Source organism: Nannobrachium achirus (genome assembly GCF_963921795.1).
Source record: "Nannobrachium achirus genome assembly, chromosome: 6".
NCBI lineage: Eukaryota > Metazoa > Chordata > Actinopteri > Myctophiformes > Myctophidae > Nannobrachium > Nannobrachium achirus.
Window position 1 is genome coordinate 31,926,234 of NC_137815.1, and position 21,976 is coordinate 31,948,209.

Here is a 21,976-nt window from a genome sequence, read left to right on the forward strand (position 1 = left end):
CGGCATTGGAATGCAGGCTCTTTTAGTCCATTGTCCTGAAACGTAAATGGTTTTGGACGTTTCAAGGTTTCTGCTCGACCGCGACGATCGACGAGCAGCGCATTCAGGGACGTGCTGGGCCCCTGATTCAGCCCGGGAAAAAGAGTTGGAGAGGCCCTCATTACGCGCTATAGAGAGAGATCTCTCTCTATAGCGCTGCTGCTACTCAAAGATTTGCCATTTCAGATCATGACAAGTGAAAAGCCAGTGGGCCAATTACATGAGTTATATTTCGTCGTTGTCGGGTGGAAACCTTGTATGTCCAAAACCGTTTGTTTTGTATTTATCATTATAAAAATCATTTAAACTAGTGAAAACAGCCGATCTACAAGCACACAACGCCTCGCTCTGCGAGGCGTTGTGTGCTTGTAGATCTGCTGTTTTCACAACTTTTGTGCGACGGCCTTGTATGATGAGGCAGGGCTTTGCTTTGCGAAGAAATCTACAAATTTGAAACTTGGAGATACAAGGTTTCTGCCTGACAGTGACAATTTACTTTGTTGGCCACCCAGCCCCCAAAATGGAACGAAGGCCAACATTGTATTTTTTATTTTTTCCTAATGGCCGACCTGGACCGGCCGGGAACGAACCGGCCGTTCGGGAGTTCTCCCGCTTTTCCCAATGGCCAGCACGTCCCTGAGAACATTCTTCCAACATCAAGCTCATGACAGCATCCTAGAGCCCCTCCAGTCTCTCTGCAGTCTCTCTCTCCAGTCTCTATGAGGTGCTAAATTGTGCCATCTGTTTGATTTCCGAGCGCAGGTCGTCCTTCACCCGACTCCCAACAGCCCCAAGGCGTCGGAGTTGCACAAGATGGCTCTGACCAAGGCCTGCCCCGACCACGATCTCAAGATCAAACTTGCCATTCGCATGGACAAACCACAGAACATGAAACACTGTGGGTAAGAGACTGGAAGCTTATCCCTCTGTGTGTGTGTCTCTCTCTCGTTCTCTCTGTCTCTGTCTCTGTCTCTGTCTCTGTCTCTGTCTCTCTCTCTCTCTCTCTCTCTCTCTCTCTCTCTCTCTCTCTCTCAGCCAGTGGCGGTCTCTCTCTGCAAAGTCTCTGTGTGCTTATTATTTTTCATGTATTTCTTATAGAACAGCAGCCCCTTCAGCTGCTTGGCCTAATTTCTAGGCACATACCATGGAAAACTACTATGAGGTTTCCCTGCTCCCCCTGGTGGACGCCAATGTATATTTTAGTTTTTTAGTTTTTTAGTTTTTTTTTTAAGTTTAACTGCAATTATTATTGAGGGCAACAGTGAGGATGAATTGAACATGACACATTTATATATCTTTTTCACACGTTTTGTTTGTTACTGTGAAGCACAGCTAATATACCAATGGGGAAAAAAGTTTTCTTTCTTTCTTTCTTTTTTTTTTGAGATATGAAATATGGCATGGGTTTGGTGCACTGACTGGTTTTTGCACAATGTTTTTTGACAGGTACCTGTGGGCTTTTGGGAAGAATGTTTGGAAGCGCTGGAAGAAGCGTTTCTTTGTCCTGGTACAGGTGGGTTTTGAGCCAAGATCCAATGGCGAAATTGAGCATAATTAAAGAACAAACAAACAAGCAATCATACCAACATTCTGCAGCCTAAATTGGCACCTTGACTAGCGCTGACAATGAACACAGTGTTCGCAGGTGGGGAGACAGCAGGGTGCATGGTGTCCCTGTCACTGCAACTAGCCCCAGTTCAGTAGTGGTGGAAATAGTACAACAATTCTTTATGTAAATCTGCAATGCGGAAATACTCTGTCACAAGTAAAAGTCCAGAATTCAAAATTGACTAGAGTAAAAGCAGGCTAAAAGTATTGGTTTCAAAATGTACTTAAATTACCAAAAGTATATCGTCACTGTCAGGCAGAAACCTCGTATCTCCAAGTTTCAAATTTGTACGTTTTTTCGCGAAGTAAAGCCCTGCTTCATCAGACAAGGCCGTTGCACAAAAGTAGTGAAAACAGCAGATCTACAAGCACACAATGCCTCGCGGTGCGAGGCGTTGTGTGCTTGTAGATCGGCTGTTTTCACTAGTTTAAATCATTTTTAAAATGATTAATACAAAACAAACGGTTTTGGACATACAAGGTTTCCACCCGACAACGACATACAATATTTGCCTAGTCTGAAATCTATTGGAGTAGAAGTACAAGTACTGAAAATTGGAAATGCTCCAGTAAAGTAAAAGTACCCAAAATTACACCTGAAGTACAGTTCTGAATAAATGCTACTTTAGTTACTTTTCCCCACTGCCTGTCGCTGCAGCTACGTAGCACCAGTTGAGTAGACAGTGGCGTGGCCCCGGGCCTGTGTCAATGCTCTCTGAGTGAAACTTCTCACTGTCAGAGGAAAAGAGACAGCTGGAGTCTCCATGTGTATCTGAAGTGGAGGAAGAATAATGTGGTTGTCTGTCAGCCATCCCCGGCCAAGTTTTGGGGAGGTTGGCAGTGACAGGGAAACACAGCAGGCAGTACATTGGGGGCAATTGGCAAAAAGTAAAATAACAGTAGACGTGGGGGTGTATTTGCTGCATAGCGTGTGGTGTAAACACGGCTTCATACCGTGTTTACACCACAGAGAGGCAACAATAGTGACATATTTTCCTCAATAGGCTCTGCGACCGCGTATTTCCCGGTGAACCTAAGCGCAGCGGTGGGGGCTTGGGAGTGTGGGGAACACGCACCACTGACTATTGCTGATGATGGAGAGGTTATATAGCTTAGCCTTTATGTATTGAGAATGAGAGGCACTCTTGCCGATTTAGTAAGAGACTCGTCGCCAATTGCAAGATATTTAAAAGTTATTTGGGGCCACGATGATAACCTTTTCTTCCCACAACTAGACTAAGGATTTATATTGTCTGTTATTGTTTACAACCACAATTATTCACGTGTGGCAAGATCGCGGTTCCACTAGTTTTTAGAAGGCTATATGTAGGCTTAGAAGCCTTTTGAGAAGTTGATTTAATGTTTTCCATTTAATGATTTCCTTTATCCTCATCTAATCTTGCGCCAATGCACGCAACTGTTTTTGCCATGTTTTAAGGCCGTGTAGGCTTTTCAGAAGTTAATTTAATGTTTTCCATAATGATTTCCTTTATCGTCATCTTCCGCTAATGCACGCAACTGTTTTCGGCAGGTTTTAAGGTCTTATTTTAGTTGTTTCTCATAAGCTCGCGACCCTCCTTGCCCATACGCGGTCGCATACAGCAGCCATATTGGAAATACATTGTGGGCCTCTTACTTACTTCCATCACAGGTGTATTACCAATTGTACTGATTAAGGTTCTGTTCCATTCTGGTCAAACAGAGTCAGGGTGCTGATACTGTGCATTTTGGCTCACTGGAAACTCTTCTACACCAGTGGGTCTCAAATGTGTCCTTGAGGGGGTTCCATATTACCCTTGTGGGTCTGTAACTCTGAGAGTGTACAAATGGAACCAAATGGACCCGTATGGGTCCATTTGGTTCCATGTGTACACTCTCAGAGTTATGGTGGTCCCGCACTAAATGTGACAGAGCCTTCATTAGAATAATTGGTAACTCCTGTAAGTAAGGGGCCCAATATATTTCCAATATGGCTGCTATGCATACAGTATAGAGCCAACTGGATATCATTTCAATAGAATGTAATGGTAGCCTATCGTGCCAAGAAGTTTTAATTGAGCAACTGTTTTTAAAATGCTGGCCAATGTGTTTCAGGTGAGCCAATACACATTTGCCATGTGTAGCTACAGAGAGAAGAAGTCTGAACCACAGGAGCTCCTTCAGCTGGATGGCTACACCGTGGATTACACTGATCCCCAGCCAGGTGAGAACACACACACATGCACGTACGCACGCGCGCGCGCACGCACGCACACACACACACACACACAGGGGCGTCACACCAAATTCTGGGCCCTGGGTACAAGGATTCACTGCGGGGCCCCCATGAATGTTAACTATTGAAAAATAGCAGACATACAAGCTCACAGCGCGGCACCGAGTGCCGCGCTGCGAGCTTGTAGATCTGCTATTTTTGAAAAATTGTGAAAATGTGTGCAAGAAACTTATGTTTCCATGTCAGTGGTGCTCAAACCTTTTCATGTCAAGAACGCCCAAAATGATATGTATTTGGCCACGGACCCCCATCTCAAAATATTTACTTCCAGGGACCCCCCAGAAGCAAAATTTTAGTTACAAATGTCCGCTTAAAAATACATATTCAAAGATTTACACACATTTTCACAACTTTCCTCCCCCTGGTGACACCCCTGCACACACACACACACGCATCAGTGTTAATTTCGTAGACTAAAACTATACCAGTAAGACTCCCTAATCGGGAGATAAGCGACCGTCACGTCGCATACAAAAAAAATTGGAAGGCAATCGTAGCCAATCAGGAGGGGCGTTGCGAGGCTTTGTGAGCATGTAGATCGGCTATTTTCACAATTTCTGCCTTTAATATTTGACAATTTGGTATTAAAAGGTAAGGGTATTAAAAGGTCCTTAAATCATCACTTTAGAAATGTGCATCTTTACACTTAAACTTTATGTTGATTTGTTTACTGTTGAGTGAGAAAACAATGATGCCCATTAAGTTCATTATCTGGGGACCTCCCAGAATCATTTGGGGACCCCCGTGGGGGTAGTACACACGATAATGACCACTTAACATTTCCTCCCACACACACACAGGTCTGGACGGCGGCAGGGCCTTCTTCAACGCGGTGAAGGAAGGCGACACGGTGATCTTCGCCAGCGACGACGAGCAGGACCGCATCCTGTGGGTCCAGGCTATGTACCGCGCCACGGGCCAGTCCCACAAGCCCGTGCCGCCCACTCAGGTCCAGAAACTCAACTCCAAAGGGGGCGCGTCGGCCCAGATGGACGCCCCCATCTCTCAGTTCTGTAAGTATAAACCCGGTACCACAACAACAACAACGCCGCCGTACGTACGACAGCTAATAAGACTTTGTGTCGCAAAGCAAAAGCAGTGAAAAGCTGTAAACCCACGTAAATGTTTGCACGGTCGCCGTACGCTCCCAACGCTGCAGTCATGATAAACATGCTGGTAGAGTGAACTAACACACAAGCACGCCCCCCCGGCCCCCCCGGCCCCCCCGCTCCATCCCCCTCCCCGCCCAGTATCCAGTGGATGTCCACGCACACGTCACAGTATTTAAAGGTGCAATTCTGTACTGTACTACTTCAGATCAATGAACAGTGGTGTAAAGTACATTTACTCACGCACTGTACATAAGTACAGTTTTGAGATTCTACCTCATCTCAGAAGCAAATATTGTACTTTTACTCCAGTACAATTATTTTAGAACTTAAGTTATTAGTTACTTTGTAGATTTTGATCATTATGAAATATACCTGTGCATTTACCGCTTCATCCCTATATACATTTTGACTATTTGAAAATGGCAGATTTACAAGCCTACAATGCGGCCCATCGCAACGCATTCTGAGCTTTTACTAGTACTTTTTTCACCACTTGTTCACAAATCTGATTACTAAATAACAAACCAACCTCAGAAATGATAGGAATAGTATATAGAGTAAACCATGAGATACACGCAACAGTTAAATAGGTCAACAACATTCAGTTTAATTTCTGAATCGACCTTCTTTAACTTATCAGCATTGCTTACTTGTGCTGCTTTTTGCGCTTGTCACTCATAAGACGCATCGATAACAGCTCCATAGACAGCAGCCGAGTGCCTGGTTCTTCTGAGGTAGTCCTCAGACGCTTCCCTTTGTCAATGAGTCAGACTTTTACTGTAGATGTATAACCACTCTGTCACTTGCACCTTTAAGCAGCACCACAGGTCAGGTATAGCAAAAAGTGAAGGTAAGACGTGTCTATAGCCTATATAGTGTTGGTATCTGTAAACCGCCTTCTGTTGTTATCCTCTCTTTATTGTGTCCCCCCTTCATTAAAGAAACAGCAGCGCAAAAGCCCTATAAAGTATGTGGGTAGCAAGCTTTTCTTGCCTTTACCGATAGATTGCAGGTGGCTTGTGACCCATGCTTTAAATGATGTCCTACTTATACATTAGACTCTAGAGTGCAACAAAACACATTCTCCACAGTAAAGACCTTTGCACACAGGGTTTGATTTTCCGCACGAAAAAAGTCAATAAATGAACACTCATGCACACCGGGTCCGAATTTGTCCAGATTCGGACACTATTGTTGTTTTTTCCTCACGGAAAATCTGACCCTCTGTGCAAAGGTCTTAACACTGGTAAAAGGTGAAAAAAAAGAAGAAAAAAAGAAACCCTCTTGATCCTATATTGTCACACAATACTAAACATCCCACAATAATAGATCCTGCTATTCAAAACAAAACAAGACTTTTTGTGTGCATCTTTTCACTCTTTAGTTACGACAAAATATTTATTTTACAACTCTATAATGACCGATGATTTAGTTTTTTTTCTTTTTTCTTTTTGTTTGTTTGTTTTTTCTTCCTGGAAGGCTTGTAGGATGCATCGTTTTCCCGTCAGAATTGGCACTTCATAGCCACCAAAAAGATAACCCACTATTTTAATAATCAATAAACAATAAATAATAATCAAGATACAAATGTTTATTTCATTGTGTGTGTAAAAAGAAAAAAGAGAGAAACCTGGGCATTGTAATAAAATACTGTGTATTTTAGTTGGGTCAATCAATAAGGTCAATTATCTTTACTCAAGAATCTTATCACATAAGTTCTTCTTCCATTGATGTATTTGTCTTATTATGTGATCGTTCTTGTGCTTCTGGTTGACTCATTTGATGCCAGCTGTTGCCATTCAAAACCCCCCTCCCTCCCTCCCCCCACCCCTCCCCCCCACCGAAACATTGTGGCACACCATGCGTCCATGTTTCCTCCCCCCCGGTGGTCTTAAATGGCACAGCGACCATTACATACCATCAGTGGTGTAAAGCAACTAAGTACATTTACTGAAGTACTGTGCTTAAGTACAGTATTTGTACTTCACTTGAGTATTTCCAATTTCCAATACTTTGACTTCTACTCCACTACATCTCGGATCCAAATACTGTACTTTTACTCCACTACATTTATTTGAAAACTTTAGTTACTAGTTACTTTGCAGATATAAACTAGAAGCAGTGCTCTTCCGAGCACAGGTCTCCACCAGGCCAGGCGTCCTGGTGGTGCTATACTAGGCCAATGTAAAAAGGGTGGCATGTGTTCTTCACCAATCTTAGACCTTTCATGGCGCCACCATGAGGCTGATTTGAACATTTTGTAGTGTAATTTCTTCCTTGGCCTTTTGCGAATGTGCGTGCACAATTTCATTACAATTGCACGCTGTGTTCAATGATTTTAGCCATTTTGTTCGAAACGGATCAATCCTGCAAAGTTTGGAGGCCAATCTTAGCCAATCAGGATGGAATATTTAATATGGGACAGATCCGTCTTGATCATATGACTGTAGAGATACTGGCCCTCATTTATCAACGTGGTGCAGATCAAAATTTGGGTGTACACCTAAATTTAGGCAAGTCTCGGCATTTATCATTTCAACTTGACTTTGACTTTGGTCTAGGGTAGGATCAAATCTCACGTCAAGTCCTGAGGTGGTGTAGGAATCATCCTACACCACTTTGTTCCATTGTAGACGTGCGGAGCAGCATTGTCTAATTATCTGACAGGCAATGGACACATGTATCCACTCGAAAATGTATATCCAACACAATAATAAATAATCCTGTGAAAATATAACATTTTATAAAAGCATAGCCTATAGCCGGCTACATCATGGACATTCACACCGATTTTATTTCCAAGTTACAATGACAAGCATTAAGCAATTCAATTTAATTGAATATGGAAGAAATCTACTGTTAATTGCTTTAACAGTCTAAATCTTAAGATTGGAGATCTGGCTCAGAACAAGCACATATACGAACGCCATGCGAGAGCATTTTCGGGACCAGCGCAGCGCCGCTGTCACGCTGTGAGTCGTGAGTGAGTCCTTTTAAATATGGATAAAACCGAAGGTCCAAACCTGGCTGTGCCCAGCCCAGCGCACGCACGCTGCGGATGATTTATTTGGGGGTCCACCGTCCACGGCCCACCGGGGAGAAGACCAGCCCGCGCAGGAACGGTACATGATCGCTAGTTCAAGCACTCAAACGCGCATTGCGCTCGTCGCCGAAATTGGGTTAAATTAATATCCAAAACGTAACCGTGGGGTCTTTCAATTTATACAGTAGCTACTGTACACTATGCTGGAGTTAATGATGAAACCCGACGTGGCGAGCCGTGAGATCATGGCCATGGGGAATTATGATTGCTTGTAACCAAATGAACGCGCTCTGTCTGCGCACGCACGGCACGGGTAGGCTATGGTTTAAATTAATATATCCAAAAGTATTCATTGCAGTGACTTGTGTCATTCATGTCGGCTGCAGTGCTATAGCCTCCTTGTCAAAGATTGTACCGTTGGTTAATCCCACGTTTCCACTGTCAAAGACTGCTGTATAAACCAAAATGCTGCTGTTCCAAGTAGCCTAGTTGCGTGTGTAGGTGTGTGTGTGCGTGCATGTGTGCGTGGTCTGTGTGGGACGCGGACATGGGATTGAACTTGAAGCGTGGAGTAAACTCTCTTCTATTGGCTTTCCTTTCGTTGTTAGGTCGTATTCGGGTTGTTCTGGTCGTAAAATCGGGGCGTTTCGAGAATAATTAAGGGCGTGTTATTTAAATTTCAGCCTGCGCATTTATCAATGCTGGGATCAAATGTACGCCAGGTGTGTCTGTTTAGGACGTTTTCGTAAATGCCACGCAAACGTTGCCCTACGCAAAATTTGGTGAAAAAAATAGACCATTTTTTACACTCCATTGAGGAGCCACTGTGTACTGATTTGTGTTAATTTTGGGTAAAATCTGAAGGAGTAATATCCAAAAATGTATCTTACATAAGTTGGCCTCCTGGTGGCGCTATAAAAGGCTGATGTGAAAAATGCAAGGAAAGGGTTTTTCCTTGGCCTCTAGGGAGTGCGCTTACAAAGTGTAAAACTGATCGGTGGAGTTATAGGTAAAACCACGAATCGGCCTGTTATAGCGCCACCATGAGGTGTTTTTGAAGTGGCATTTCTTCCTCGGCCTAGTGGGAACGTGTGTGCACGATTTCATGTTAATTGCACTCTGCGTTTGCATGTGATTTGAGGCATTTTGTCCAAAACGGACCAATCTTACAAACTTTGAAAGCCAATCTCAGCCAATCAGGATGGAATATGGACAATCAGACAGTCCATGTCGATCACATGACTGTAGAGATACTGTCTACCGATTTGCGTGATTTTTGGACAAAATCTGTAGGAGTACTGGCCAAAAGGTAGTTTTGCACAAATTGGCCTCCTGGTGGCGCTAGAACAGGGCGCAAAAAGGGGGAAAGTATTGTGTATCAAAATGTACTTAAAGTACCAAACGTAGAAAGTGCTCATTATGCAAAATGTCCCATTTCAAGTTTTCAAATGTGTAAAATCTTTTTGAAAATAGCCAATCTACAAGTAGATAGATTGGCTATTTTCAGTAAGGTTAATGTATGTTTTGTAATAATAATCCAAATCTACAAAGTAACAAGTAACAAAAATGTTCAAAAGAAATCATAGTGCAGTAAAAAGTACAATATTGACTCTGAGATGTGGTGGAGTAAAAGTAAAAATATAAAAAAGTGTAAGTACAGTACTTGAGTAATGAGTACACGTACTTAGTTACTTTCCACCACTGTACACTGTACACTGTACACACACACACACACACACACACACACACACACACACACACACACACACACACACACACACACACACACACACACACACACACACACACACACACACACACACACACACTGCAGTGGACCACAAGGGATTCCAGAAAACTATGAAGGTCCAGAGAGAGGTCATTCTGCTATAGACCAGTGGTTCTCAAACTGTTTCATGTCAAGGACCCCCAAATTGACACTTATTAGCCTGCTGACTACTCATTTGAAAATATATGCCAGGGACCCACCATATAAGAGAAGATTTTTACAGATCTGGCAGTGATTCCCAACCATTTTAATTTCAAGGACCCCCAGTTTGACATGCATTTTAAGCTGTGGACCGCCATTTAATGGTATTTCTATCTCTGAGACCCCAATTTATATTGTAAATAAAATCAATGTTAATTTAACTCATAGTGCCCTATTATGATCCAGGTATTATGCCTTATGCCTTAACTTCTTTACCTTTTTTCACTATTTTGAAAAACATTTTTAAATACTTCAAATGCTGATCTACATCTGCACGTTGTGAACTTGCAAATCAGCTATTTGAAATATTTAAAAAATAAAAACAAAATAGTAAAAAAAGGCAAAGAAGTTAAGGCATAAGGCATAAGACCTGGATCATAATAGGGCCCAGAGAGTGTGCAAATGGAACCAAATGGACCTGTTAGAGTCCATTTGGTTCCATTTGTACACTCTCTGAGTTACATGCCCATAAGGGTCCATTTGGTTCCCAACTATCATTTAGCTGGGGACCCCCTGGAACTCCCACAAGGACCCCTGGGGGTCCCCGGACCCCACTTTGAGAACCAATGCTATAGACCACCAAAGTCCTGGTGTCACTGCCACTAGAGGGTGCTATCCCCCTGGGACCCGTTGTTATTATTGTGTTGAAATCCCCATAGGGGAATATTAGATCACGTCAAAGAGCAGTGTTCTTAATTAACTAAAAGGATTTAATTAACAACAAGGATTAAACACGCAATGTGCTGACACGCGTGACGTCTTGTCACTGCTGTAATGATTGCACAAACATTTTATCTTAACCCTTTCAGTGCCCAGGGAATCTCCCCCCCTGTCAGGTGATAAGAAGCGGCCTGCTCACTCCTCATGCACTGAAGGAAGCATGAGCTCAGTTCGGGGCTCTCCCCAGGTTGGCAGAGGGAGAGCAGCGCCCAGGATTACAGTTTAGGCAATTGGCTCTGGGTGAAAAATGGGTTACAAAATCGTGGGATAAAAAATTAAAGGGAAAAAAAACTGGTTAAGTACACTGCAGTAGACTGACGAGGACATGAATTCCTCTCTGTCTGTGTGTGTCTGTGTGTCTGTGTGTGTGTGTGTGTGTGTGTGTGTGTGTGTGTGTGTGTGTGTGTGTGTGTGTGTGTGTGTGTGTGTGTGTGTGTATGTGTATGTTTGTATGTGTGTGTGTCTCTCTCGCGCGCGCGTGTGTGTGCGTGTATCTTTGTTTGTGTTTGTCTCTAACTTTTTGTTTCCATCCGTTCATCTCTGTCTTTCCAGCTAAATGTAACTTAACACCTGTCAATCAGAGTCATATACTGTATACCCCCCCCCCCCCACCACCACACACACACACACACACAAACACACACACACACACACACACACACACACACACACACGCACACACACACACACACACACACACACACACACACACACACACACACACACACATGTTCTCCCACACCACACCCCCCACACACTTTCTCACCATGGTATTATTGGTCAGTGGTTCTCAAAATGGGGTCCTTGAGGCGGTTCCAAATGGACCCTTTAGCGAGGTCTGTATAACTTTGAAGTGTACCTTTGTGCACTCTCAGAGGCGAGTACTGATTTCACCACGGCTTGGAGTAAAATGGCGCCCCCTTGGCACGCGGTGTCACTCAACATAAAAAATGTAAACGATAGCCTTAAAAGTACATGTGTCAGCCGTTTGTTTTGAACAGGCTACACTTAAAGTTGTACCTCAGTACAAATATCGGACAATACTTTTGTATTTTATTTAACTTAAAGCTATACTCTGTAACTTTTCCAATAGAACTAATGTTAAAATTGTCCTAACTATTAAATCGCTAAAGTTTTAGAACACCCACTCCGTTAATTTCAGCCCCTAAAGCCTTCTGTAAATATGTTTTCTATGATCCTGGCCGGGGACCGGATTTCGCGGCAAAATTACATCATCTGCATCTTTCCGTATACGTTAGCCAATCACGCGCGGATCATACACTACCGGCCAATCACAGCGTGTCTTGCCGTCTCTTCAGGAAGTAGCTTGTCTCAGCAACAGTGTTTACGCTGGTGTTGCAGTCTTGCCTGTTAGTCCCCAACGCCTGGTCACACAGGAACGTGACACCCATCTAAAGATGCGTATCGGCGAGGTGAAGGCGGTCGCGGTGTTGCGGCCCCGCTCCGGTGGTCCGCGGCGACCCCGGGCGAAAAACGTCAGAAAAAGCAATACCGCTACTGACCAGTAGTTGAGCAACTTCCAGACTATACTGTAGCTTTAAAACACAGTACAAATGTCGGGCATTTATTATGAACACATACAGAACCATAATAAACGGCTGACTCATTTGTACTTTTAAGGTTACAGTGTGGTTTAAGTGCAGTGAAATTAAAATACCAAAGAAGAGTTACATTTTTTATGTTATTTCTCATGAGTGGCACTGGTGTGCTACTGCGTCCTAAGCCATTTTACTCTCAAAGCCGTGGTGAAATCAGTACTCGCCTCTCAGAGTTATAGGGGTCCTTTAAACTATAAAAGAGTTTGAGAACCACATGGTTGTTGGTCGTTGTTGTTGTTGTTGTTGTTGTTGTTTTTTCAGTTGTGTTTTTCTTCCTCATGCTTTGCTTGTTGTACCCTCTTCTTCTTCTTCTTCTACTTCTTCTTCTTTAAGTCAAAATGCAGACTGCTAGGTCAGGGTCGTATTGCTAGTCTTTATGTTATTCTGGTTCTGTCCCCTCTTACCCTGCTGTCTTCTAGCTGGACTCAAGGGTAAGTGCTTCCCTGTTAGCCGGCAAAGCTCAGATAATCCCCGCCGATTATCTGACGAATGCAACGTGCTTACTCTTCTCTCTCTGTCTCTCTCCCTATACCTGTCCCTCCTCTCCTCTCCTCCTCTCAAAGTCTCGCTTCATTGTCTTAGAAAATCTAGTTGATGACCTTTTTATTATTTGATCGTCCCCTTCTTATTCCAGGGACCAAATGTATTTTTAGAGCATCCATTTTCCGCTCCAAGTTTAGGATGCATGTATCTCTGATCAGAGTTTTATTATTTGACTCAGCAATGGTTCAAACTTGATATTTTTGGATTATTGCATAATTGCCTTCTCTCTTTTGTCCATATTGGTGGAAGCACCCCTCAGAGTAAAGCAATATATGATAGTCTATAATATAGTATTAATTGCAGGTACGGATTGGCCACCTCTCAATGTAATTGCACTAGTCTCAATATTTTTCACTGCCATCTGACTTTGAAGATTGCATTTTGGAAATGAATAAACCTAATTTATTTTGGAAATTTGGAAATGAATTGATTACCATGCCCACTCAAATAGTGCCAATTATGAAATATAGGTGCATCGCAACTTAGTACAACAGTCTATGAAGGAGTCATTAAAGTACCATTGACCTTTGAATTCAGTTTGTTGTTTTTCAAACCTTTTATAATAGTTGAAATAGCAGATCTATTTGAGATCTACAAACTCAAGTTGTGAGCTTGTAGATCAGCCTTTTGCCCTATTAAAAAAAAACAGAACAGGGCTTTAATCAGTGGTTAACATTGATCATGCTTTACTTCCGAGGGCTCAATTGCTTTTAGTTTATTTTTTCTTTCTGTTTTGCATCGCCTCACGAGAGTTGGCAAATATGTATGTGGAGTATTCTTGAATGCCAATGACAAGGAGTAGCCAACAGCTCATTTATACTCTGTCGTACAACTGCATCGCTCGCCACGAAGACGAATGAAAATCTCTCCTTCGCGGCGAGCGACGTGCCCCCCCCCCCCCCCCCCCACCGCACGACAAAGTATAAATTAGGCTCAACGCCGCCCTTCTGACTATAAAATACTCCCGACCTCCCCCTCCCCCAGTAGATGGGCCTGTAGATATAGAGGCTAGACCGGTTGGTTGTAGAGCACCTGTTCCCCCTCCAGGGAGAGAGATATCATTTTGATTTCTTTTGACTGCCCTTTGATTGCCTGAGCAGGGGAAACGCCTGCGTCATGTGTCCGTGGATTTTTTTACAGGAATCGTTATCCATTCACCCCTCATCATCTCCCAGAGAATGATACAGTTTTGCCTCTGTTGGCTTCCATGCTATAAACCCATGTACTTGCACTAAAATTGTATTGCTACCCTATTAAGGCTAATTCATACTTAGTCGCATGAGCGCACCGCTTGACAGAAAAAAGACACATTTTCAACTGAAAAAAATAAAATACAAATAAAATAAAATAAAATGTTGGGCACTTTTCTTGGTTGAAAGTAAGCCGTTTTTTTTTTGTTGAGCTGTGCGGTCGCGCGGCAAAGTATACATTTGCCGGTCTACTCTGGTAGTGGTATTGCCTGTTAGTGTGCTCTGTAGAGACCATGAATACACTGCAACATATTCAAGTATTGTCAACTTGCAAATAAATACGTAGAGATTTAAGGAATGCCAAAATGATTGACATCCAAAATTTGTAAGTAGTGGGTCTGCAGTAGATGTGCATGATATTTGAAAAGCGCACACTGAAATGTCACACTGTTGTACAAGCATGTGATGATAATATTATAAATGTATGCAATAGGGTTTGTTTATTCACTTTAGTATTTGAGTATTTTTTTTGTTTATTTATTGATCTTTTAGATGATGAGCCCATAATCAACATGCGATGTGATAGTGTGTGTTTATACATTTTTGGGATTCAAACCTCATTTCCTCATTGATGCCTAAATAAGACATACTGTAGCCTCCTCTCACTCAATTTATCATAGCCGAGCCTAGTATATACGCTCTATATATAGCCCGGGAAATTAAGTCCATATTTTTGGAAGAATCATTCAGTTTGTGATACAAGCACCAAATGTTGCACAAGGTTTCCTCTGGACCTACTTTTCCCAAAAAGCACGTTAGCCATTCAAAAAAATGCAATAGGTTGGGGGGCCCATTGACTTTCTAAAAACAACCCCAGAAGACTATGGTTTAGTGATGAGTCATCACTTTTCACAGTTGTATGGGGGCCGTTTTTAGCCCAAGGAATGTTTTTTGTGCAAAACAAATGCTTGCATTGGATTCAGGATCATGAAAAACACCTAATTTGACCCCTCACATGCTACTTAAAGCAGATAATTTTTTGTGTATTATTTTCCTGTATAGAAAGTCAATGGGCCCCCCAACCTATTGCATTCTTTTGAGTGGCTAACATGCTTTTTGGGAAAAGTAGGTCCAGAGGAAACCTTGTGCAAAATTTGGTGCTTGTATCACAGACTGAATGATTGTGTCACAAATTTACCGGGCTAATAGGCTATAAAGCACAGCAGCCATTTTGGAGAGAAATTGTGTCTCTTCTCACTTCCTTCAAAGGAGTTACCAATAATAATGAAGGCTCTGTTCCATTCTGGTCAAACAGAGACAGAGTCAGGGTGCTGGTATTGTGCATGTTGGTGTAACACCCAGGATTCAAACCCGCATCTCCTGCGTGAAAGTCTAACATCTTAACCATCAGACCAAAGGGTTATCTCTATGGACTGGAGGAGATATTAGACTTTTGAGGCCGTCAGGTTGAGGCAGTGAGTCACTCTGTTGGCTCACTGGAAACTCTCTGCTACACCAGTGGGTACAGGGACCCTCATGGTTCCTTGGGGGGTTCAAGATGACCCCTTAAAACAGGGTTCCCCAATAGGTTTTCCCCAAGGGCCGAATCATGTCTAGGGTACCAAGCCGAGGGCCACAACATTGCAGGGGGCGACGGCGGCGTTCCTGCTACTCCAGCGACAGTTCAGATATCGTCGTTGTCGGGTGAAAATCTTGTATGTCCAAAACCGTTCGTTTTGAATTTATCATTTTTAAAATTATTTAAACTAGTGAAAACAGCCGATTTACAAGCACACAATGCCTCGCGGTGCGAGGCGTTGTGTGCTTGTAGATCTGCTGTTTTCACTACTTCTGTGCGACGGCCTTGTATGATTTGCGAAAGAATGTACAAATTTGGAGATACAAGATTTCCAGCCGACAACGATGATATACTAGTGTTGTTTCTGCTCTTACAGTGCTGCTTTCCAGACAGTAGCCCCCCGCGGGCAGCAAATGGCCCGCGGCCCGCCTATTCGGGAACCCTGCCTTAAAAGGTGTGTAACTCTGAGAATGTACAAATGGAACCAAATTTGGCCCCATTTGTACACTCTCAGAGTTATGGGGGTCCTTGAAAAAAAAAAGTTTGATAATCACTGTTCTACATGAAATGGAACAGAGCCTTCATTAGTATCATTGGTAACACCTTTGAAGGAAGTGAGAAGAGACCCAACTTCTCTCCAATATGGCTTTGTGCCGAAGTTATACCTCGTGGCGAGCAGGTGTTGTGCGCTGTTGTCGCGCACTGATAATAGCGGATCTACATTACAAGCCGAGCAGTGTTAATTTTAACAGCAAATTTAGATTTTGTTTAGTCATAGTCTTTTGAATAACATTTCAGATATTTTCGTTGTGAAAAGTTTTAGTTTTAGTCTAGTTTTAGGCGACAAAATCTACAGTTGATTTTGTCGACAGAAATAAAACTTTTTGGGCCTCGATGCCGTCGTAATGCCTGATCTTACACTCCGCTGCACGCTAAAAATGGCAGATCTTACAAGCTGACAACTTGAGCTTATAGATCTGCTGTTTTCAGAGCGCAACGCTGGCGCGCAACCAAGCATAAAATGATCTCCACTAATAGTCCCTCCCTGAAGTTTCTAGTTTCTATTTGTTGACGAAATTTGTCAGTATATTTTGAGTCACAGTTTTAGTCATCGTAGCTTAGTTTTTTCATAATTCGTCCCTGAAGAGATGAAAGATTTTCGACGAAATCTGGGCCTATTCCCTGCTATTCCCGGTGCACAACACTGGTGCACGACCAGGTATAAATGCACAGTAGGCGTTCCCCCGGGTAGCGATATGAAAATGTCCGAAATTGCGATTTACAATATTATCGCGATAATCAAAATATCATGGGGCAGAACATTTGACAAAAAATAGCCGATCTACAAACTGAGCTCGTAGATCGGCTATTTTAATTGTATTTTTCGAAAAGACTGTATCAAGTACGTTTTACCAATTATAGAGGGTTTAAATGGGTACCGAATATGCAGCTCGGCAAATAAAAGGTGAATTGATCCCAGCGCATGACCGAGGATAATTTCACGATACATTTTAATATCCAAAAGTGTTTTTTTTACCACGATAAACGATAATAACAATTATCGTCCCATTCCTGTTGCTGGCCCTGTTCAAAGCTCTCTGAACACATCGCACACCATGTGCATCTGACTGCGTATACCTTCGCCCGTACACGACGTCCATCTTCGTCTCTCAGCTCGAACCATTTCCTCCCAATACTTTTTCTCACAGGTTTCCTATTTCCCTACTTCTTGATGGCTATCTCTCACCCACCAGATCTTCACTCGTTCCTCCTCCACCCTCTCATCAAGCTGTGCGCTCGCTCACGTCTGCTCACCGACAGTCTTTCTATCGATGTTTTTAAATCTCATGTCATATCTGTCCTTCTTTTACATAATACACGCCAATGACCCTATATAGTATCTACCTGTCTTGACCCCGCCCCCTTAGCCTAACCAATAGTTACCCCCAATATGCACCAGAGTGTTCTCATACGCCTGTCCCCAGAGCCCTTTAAGGAGAGTTGCGTCACCTCTGTTGACTTCATCAGGGCTACATTCTCTACATAGCCTTCTATTGGCGAATAGTGACAAAGCGCTGAACTGGAAGTTTGCGGAATGCATTGGAGTCTATGTGCGTTTGTCACTATTTCAAGTCTACATGAACCACATGACCCGTACGCGTCATCCCAAAACCTATACCACTTGTGCAAGGACGCGCTGTGATTGGCCATTAGCCACTTTGATTGTCAGTTGGGAAAAACGCCCTTGCCAAAACATGATTCACTAGCTGTCCTTATTAGGACGCAACTCGAACGGCGCTGATTCGGCACAAGCGAACTTCAAAGCGTTCGGCACGGCAACTCGCTCGCTTTAGCTCTATCAGTGGTGCCTCCATGGCAGTCAAAAACTATACTTTATCGGCCAAAACAATATTATTGTCTGCAGTTGTTGTAGGCAAGAGGCACTTCCGCATTGACCAAAGAAGCGTGTTGTGGATATAAGCACAAGCGGTTTAGGCTTGAGTATGTCGCGACCGGTGCTGTTTTCTGCCCACGGGTTGGCGTAACTCTAATACAAGGCTCTTACACCTGTCCTCTTCTGAGTAGATGGAAAAAGTGCAGTACTTAACTAGTATCAGTGAATGAGTAGCTTCAGATGAGTAGCTTCCCTTTTTTCCTATCACTAACCTGGAGGCTGGTGATGTGTCGCTGGTGTTGACAGTTGTGCTCTTTCTGGTACTCTCGCCATGACATACACCCCCTCCCACAGCCCACACCCCCACCCCCACCCCACTCTCCTCTCACACCACCTCCCCTAACATCGCTGTCACTCATCTCAATGTCACTCGGGCATGACACGTTGTTACTCACGGCGGCCGATGACCGGGCTGCATTTCTATTCTATCTATTTTGAGTCGCCCCTTATTAAAGTTCTCAACGGACCTGAAAATGAAGGCCCGGCCCTAACTGGGCCCCAACTGGGCCGGCCCGACTACTTAGCATACATTTTAGGCCCTACCCGGCCCGAAAAGCGTCAGGTCGGATCGGTTATGGTCGGGTTTGGGAAGAATTTGAAAACTATATCACAGAGTAAAGGTAATAAAATAATACAAAAAATATATATTTTCTTTTTTCATTGAGCCCGAGGCCCTACCCGGCTCGACTAATTAGCATACATTTACCCTACCCTAAATGTTGGGTCGGGTTCGGGTATAGTCAGGTTCGGGCAGAATTTGAGAACTCTACCCCTTAGACAAAAATCATAATTCAGTCTCTGACAGTATATTATGCATTATTATATAATGTAAGGGTAGCATCAGGAATTATGAATTCATAAAGTGTTAGCAAGTTAGTTACTGTGGTTTTTCCTTCTTTTTCCTATATGTCTTCTACTACTGTATATACGCCAGGGGAGAGTAGACTATTCTGAATATTGTTTTTATTACCGACCTGTATTTATAATTTGTTTTTTATTTCTCGATTTCTGAAGAACTATTGAGGTTCATCAAGTTTCACTTTATCGCATTCTTTTCTCATCATAAGTTCCACAAAAAAGATATAAAGATATATAAATAGTGTGTGTGTGTGTGTGTGTGTGTGTGTGTGTGTGTGTGGTGTGTGTGTGTGTGTGTGCGTGCGTGCGTGCGTGCGTGCGTGCGTGCGTGCGTGCGTGCGTGCGTGCGTGTGTGTTTGTGTGTGTGTGTGTGTGTGTGTTTATATTATAGGCTACACGCACTTACACATACATATTTTGATACTGGAAATTTTGTAATGAAATACAAATCTTGTAATGAATAATTTGACAGGACCCCCAAAGTGCAAACTTTGGATTGATCAGAAGAGAACTCTTACGATCACTTCTCTGGTCACATGTTCATGTGTTAACAAAACAACATGCTCACATTTAATCCATAAGAGCAACTCTTTTCTCCTCCTATTTGTCCCTCCCCCGCCCCCCCTTCTTTTACTTTTTTTCAGCACACGTCCCAACATTTGTGAGGAACTGAGTGACATTCACCCTAATCGCGAATGGCAGAATCTATTGAAAAACATAAAGCATCTAATAAATCCAATCTAACAGCACTCTTTCAAAATGTGGTTTTCGGATCCATACTGTAGTTCCATACAGATGTATATCCCCTGTTAAACCAGCAGGGGGCTGTGACACGACAGTTAGCAACAACAAAAAAAAGATGCATGCATGCACATACTGTTTATTACAATGCACCCGTCTCACTGAGCTACAGTATAGATACAAGAAACACATCAGCTCAAATTAACCTCTGTCTAACACCAATGCAAGTTGACAATGTAAGCTGTAAGTGTTTATAATTTGCCCTATAGACGTAGCCAGAGATCCCTCCCTCCTAGTTGTTTTTGTGTGCTGTGATGAAGTACTAGAGTCCACGCAGGCCGCTGGTGGCCTGTTCCTCGGTAGACAACCTCTCCCCTCTGAACCGTGTCCTCTCTCCCCCCCCTCTGTGTGTGCCGGACACTTGGCCGGATAGATGCAGACAGAGCTCAGAAACACGGAATGGACGAGTTTATCTCCGCTAACCCCTGTAGCTTTGACCACGCCTCGCTGTTCGAGATGGTGCAGCGCCTCACGCTGGACCACAGGCTCAACGACACCTTCTGTTGCTTGGTAAGTAAGTGTAAAGCCCGTATCAGAGTCTACGGTGGAGACCTATCCACCGCAAATTTTAGGTGGAAAGCTTTCCACCTCAAGTCAGAAAATAAGTGCAGGCCATCATAGTCACGGCCCACGGTGAAGTCCTTTACCCCGTCTAGACCGGTTCAGGTCGACCAATCAGTGAACGGGGTGTAGAGCCTGCCTGTCTGATAGTAAAAACAGAGAAATGTGTTGGGACTCACGGTGGAAAGCTCTCCACCGTGAGGAATGATGTAACATTGTAGTTTCATGACTCAAAAAGACTCAAAAAGACTACACCGCGGTGTAAAGCCTTCCACCGCGGACCCGACTATGATACAGGCTTAAGCAGTGGTAGGGAAAAGACCTCAAATGTTTTACTTAAAGATGCAGTGCCATGATTCATTCCCCCCCTAAAACATGATTATCAGGTATTATGATTATACTAGGAGGAGGATTTTTTTTAATTTTTTTATGTGGCCACACCTACCAGTTCATTAGGTATGCCTGGTTGTTCAGGTGGGTGGTGACCCAGCTGAAGTTAGTCACACCCACAGTGTTGGGTGAATGGTAAAAGGGGAGGGGATGATTAGGCTATTATGTTGTCATTTAATCATTGTTTTTGGATCGTCACTTTTGACCCACAAGGTGTCAGCCTCCAGGAAGAAACCCCAAATACAAAGGGAATACATAATTGCTCATAACAACCACACCAGGGAGTGTAATGAAGTACTGTCAACCTCCAAGACACATAACATGAAAACCAGAAAAAGAACAAAACTATGGCAATACCTCTTTAAATGAAAGCATCAATACTGCAATGTGAAAATACTCTGTTAGGGTGCACAGTCACACACACCAAAATACCGCCAATGCATTTCAATGGGAAGGGGGCGGTTTCATGTCAGTGGCGCGCCGACCTTGCGTTTATGCTGGAGCAGATAAATTCCCCAGGTTTTTCCCCTCTGTCCAATCGGGTGAGTCTCTTATTATAGGTGTTATAGACAAAGATGCAAGACAACTACAGTAGAAATGTGCAATTCTGGGGAAATTGCAAGAGTGGTTGCACTGATGCGAGTCGCAAGGAATCCACTGGGAAATGAATTCCGTCTTACCATTTATATTAGATATTGTGATGTCAAGTGAAGCATGACCAAAACTGTCTGGACATTATATTGACCAATTTGAAAAGGGACAGAAAAAGTATATTGAACTAAATGGACTTTGGGAGTTTGGGGGTTTACAGAAAAGGTTACAGAAAACGTCCACTGAAATCAATGGAATCTTGGGGTTTCAGAAAGGATTACAGAAAAAAGGTTTACTCTCTGTGAAATAAAGGTTTACAGAAAAAAGGTTTACCATATCGTCGTTGACGGGCGGAAACCTTGTATCTCCAAGTTTCAAATGTGTACGTTCTTTCGCAAAGTAAAGCCCTGCTTCATCATACAAGGCCGCCACACAAAAGTAGTGAAAACAGCCGATCTACAAGCACACAACGCCTTGCAGCGCGAGGCGTTGTGTGCTTGTAGATTGGCTGTTTTCACTAGTTTAGTTCTTTTTTTGAAATGATAAATGCAAAACGAACTGTTTTGGACATACAAGGTTTTCACCCGACAACGACGATATGG

At 43.1% G+C, this 21,976-nt stretch overlaps 1 protein-coding gene across 3 annotated transcripts in view; it reads left to right on the plus strand.

The window, feature by feature from the left end:
- The window catches only part of LOC308287477 (calcium-dependent secretion activator 1), a gene marked incomplete at both ends in the record, with an annotated part of 156,978 nt that overhangs the window by 93,533 nt on the left and 41,469 nt on the right, over nt 1-21,976 (plus strand). For 2 of the 3 annotated variants that reach the window (XM_080728659.1, XM_080728658.1), the window contains 5 exons: nt 802-941; nt 1,486-1,552; nt 3,742-3,850; nt 4,723-4,935; nt 20,206-20,342. In XM_080728659.1, the coding sequence (XP_080584785.1) occupies nt 802-941; nt 1,486-1,552; nt 3,742-3,850; nt 4,723-4,935; nt 20,206-20,342 (666 nt within the window). The remainder of the gene's footprint in view (nt 1-801; nt 942-1,485; nt 1,553-3,741; nt 3,851-4,722; nt 4,936-20,205; nt 20,343-21,976) is intronic. The other variant, XM_080728660.1, reaches the window with a different exon arrangement.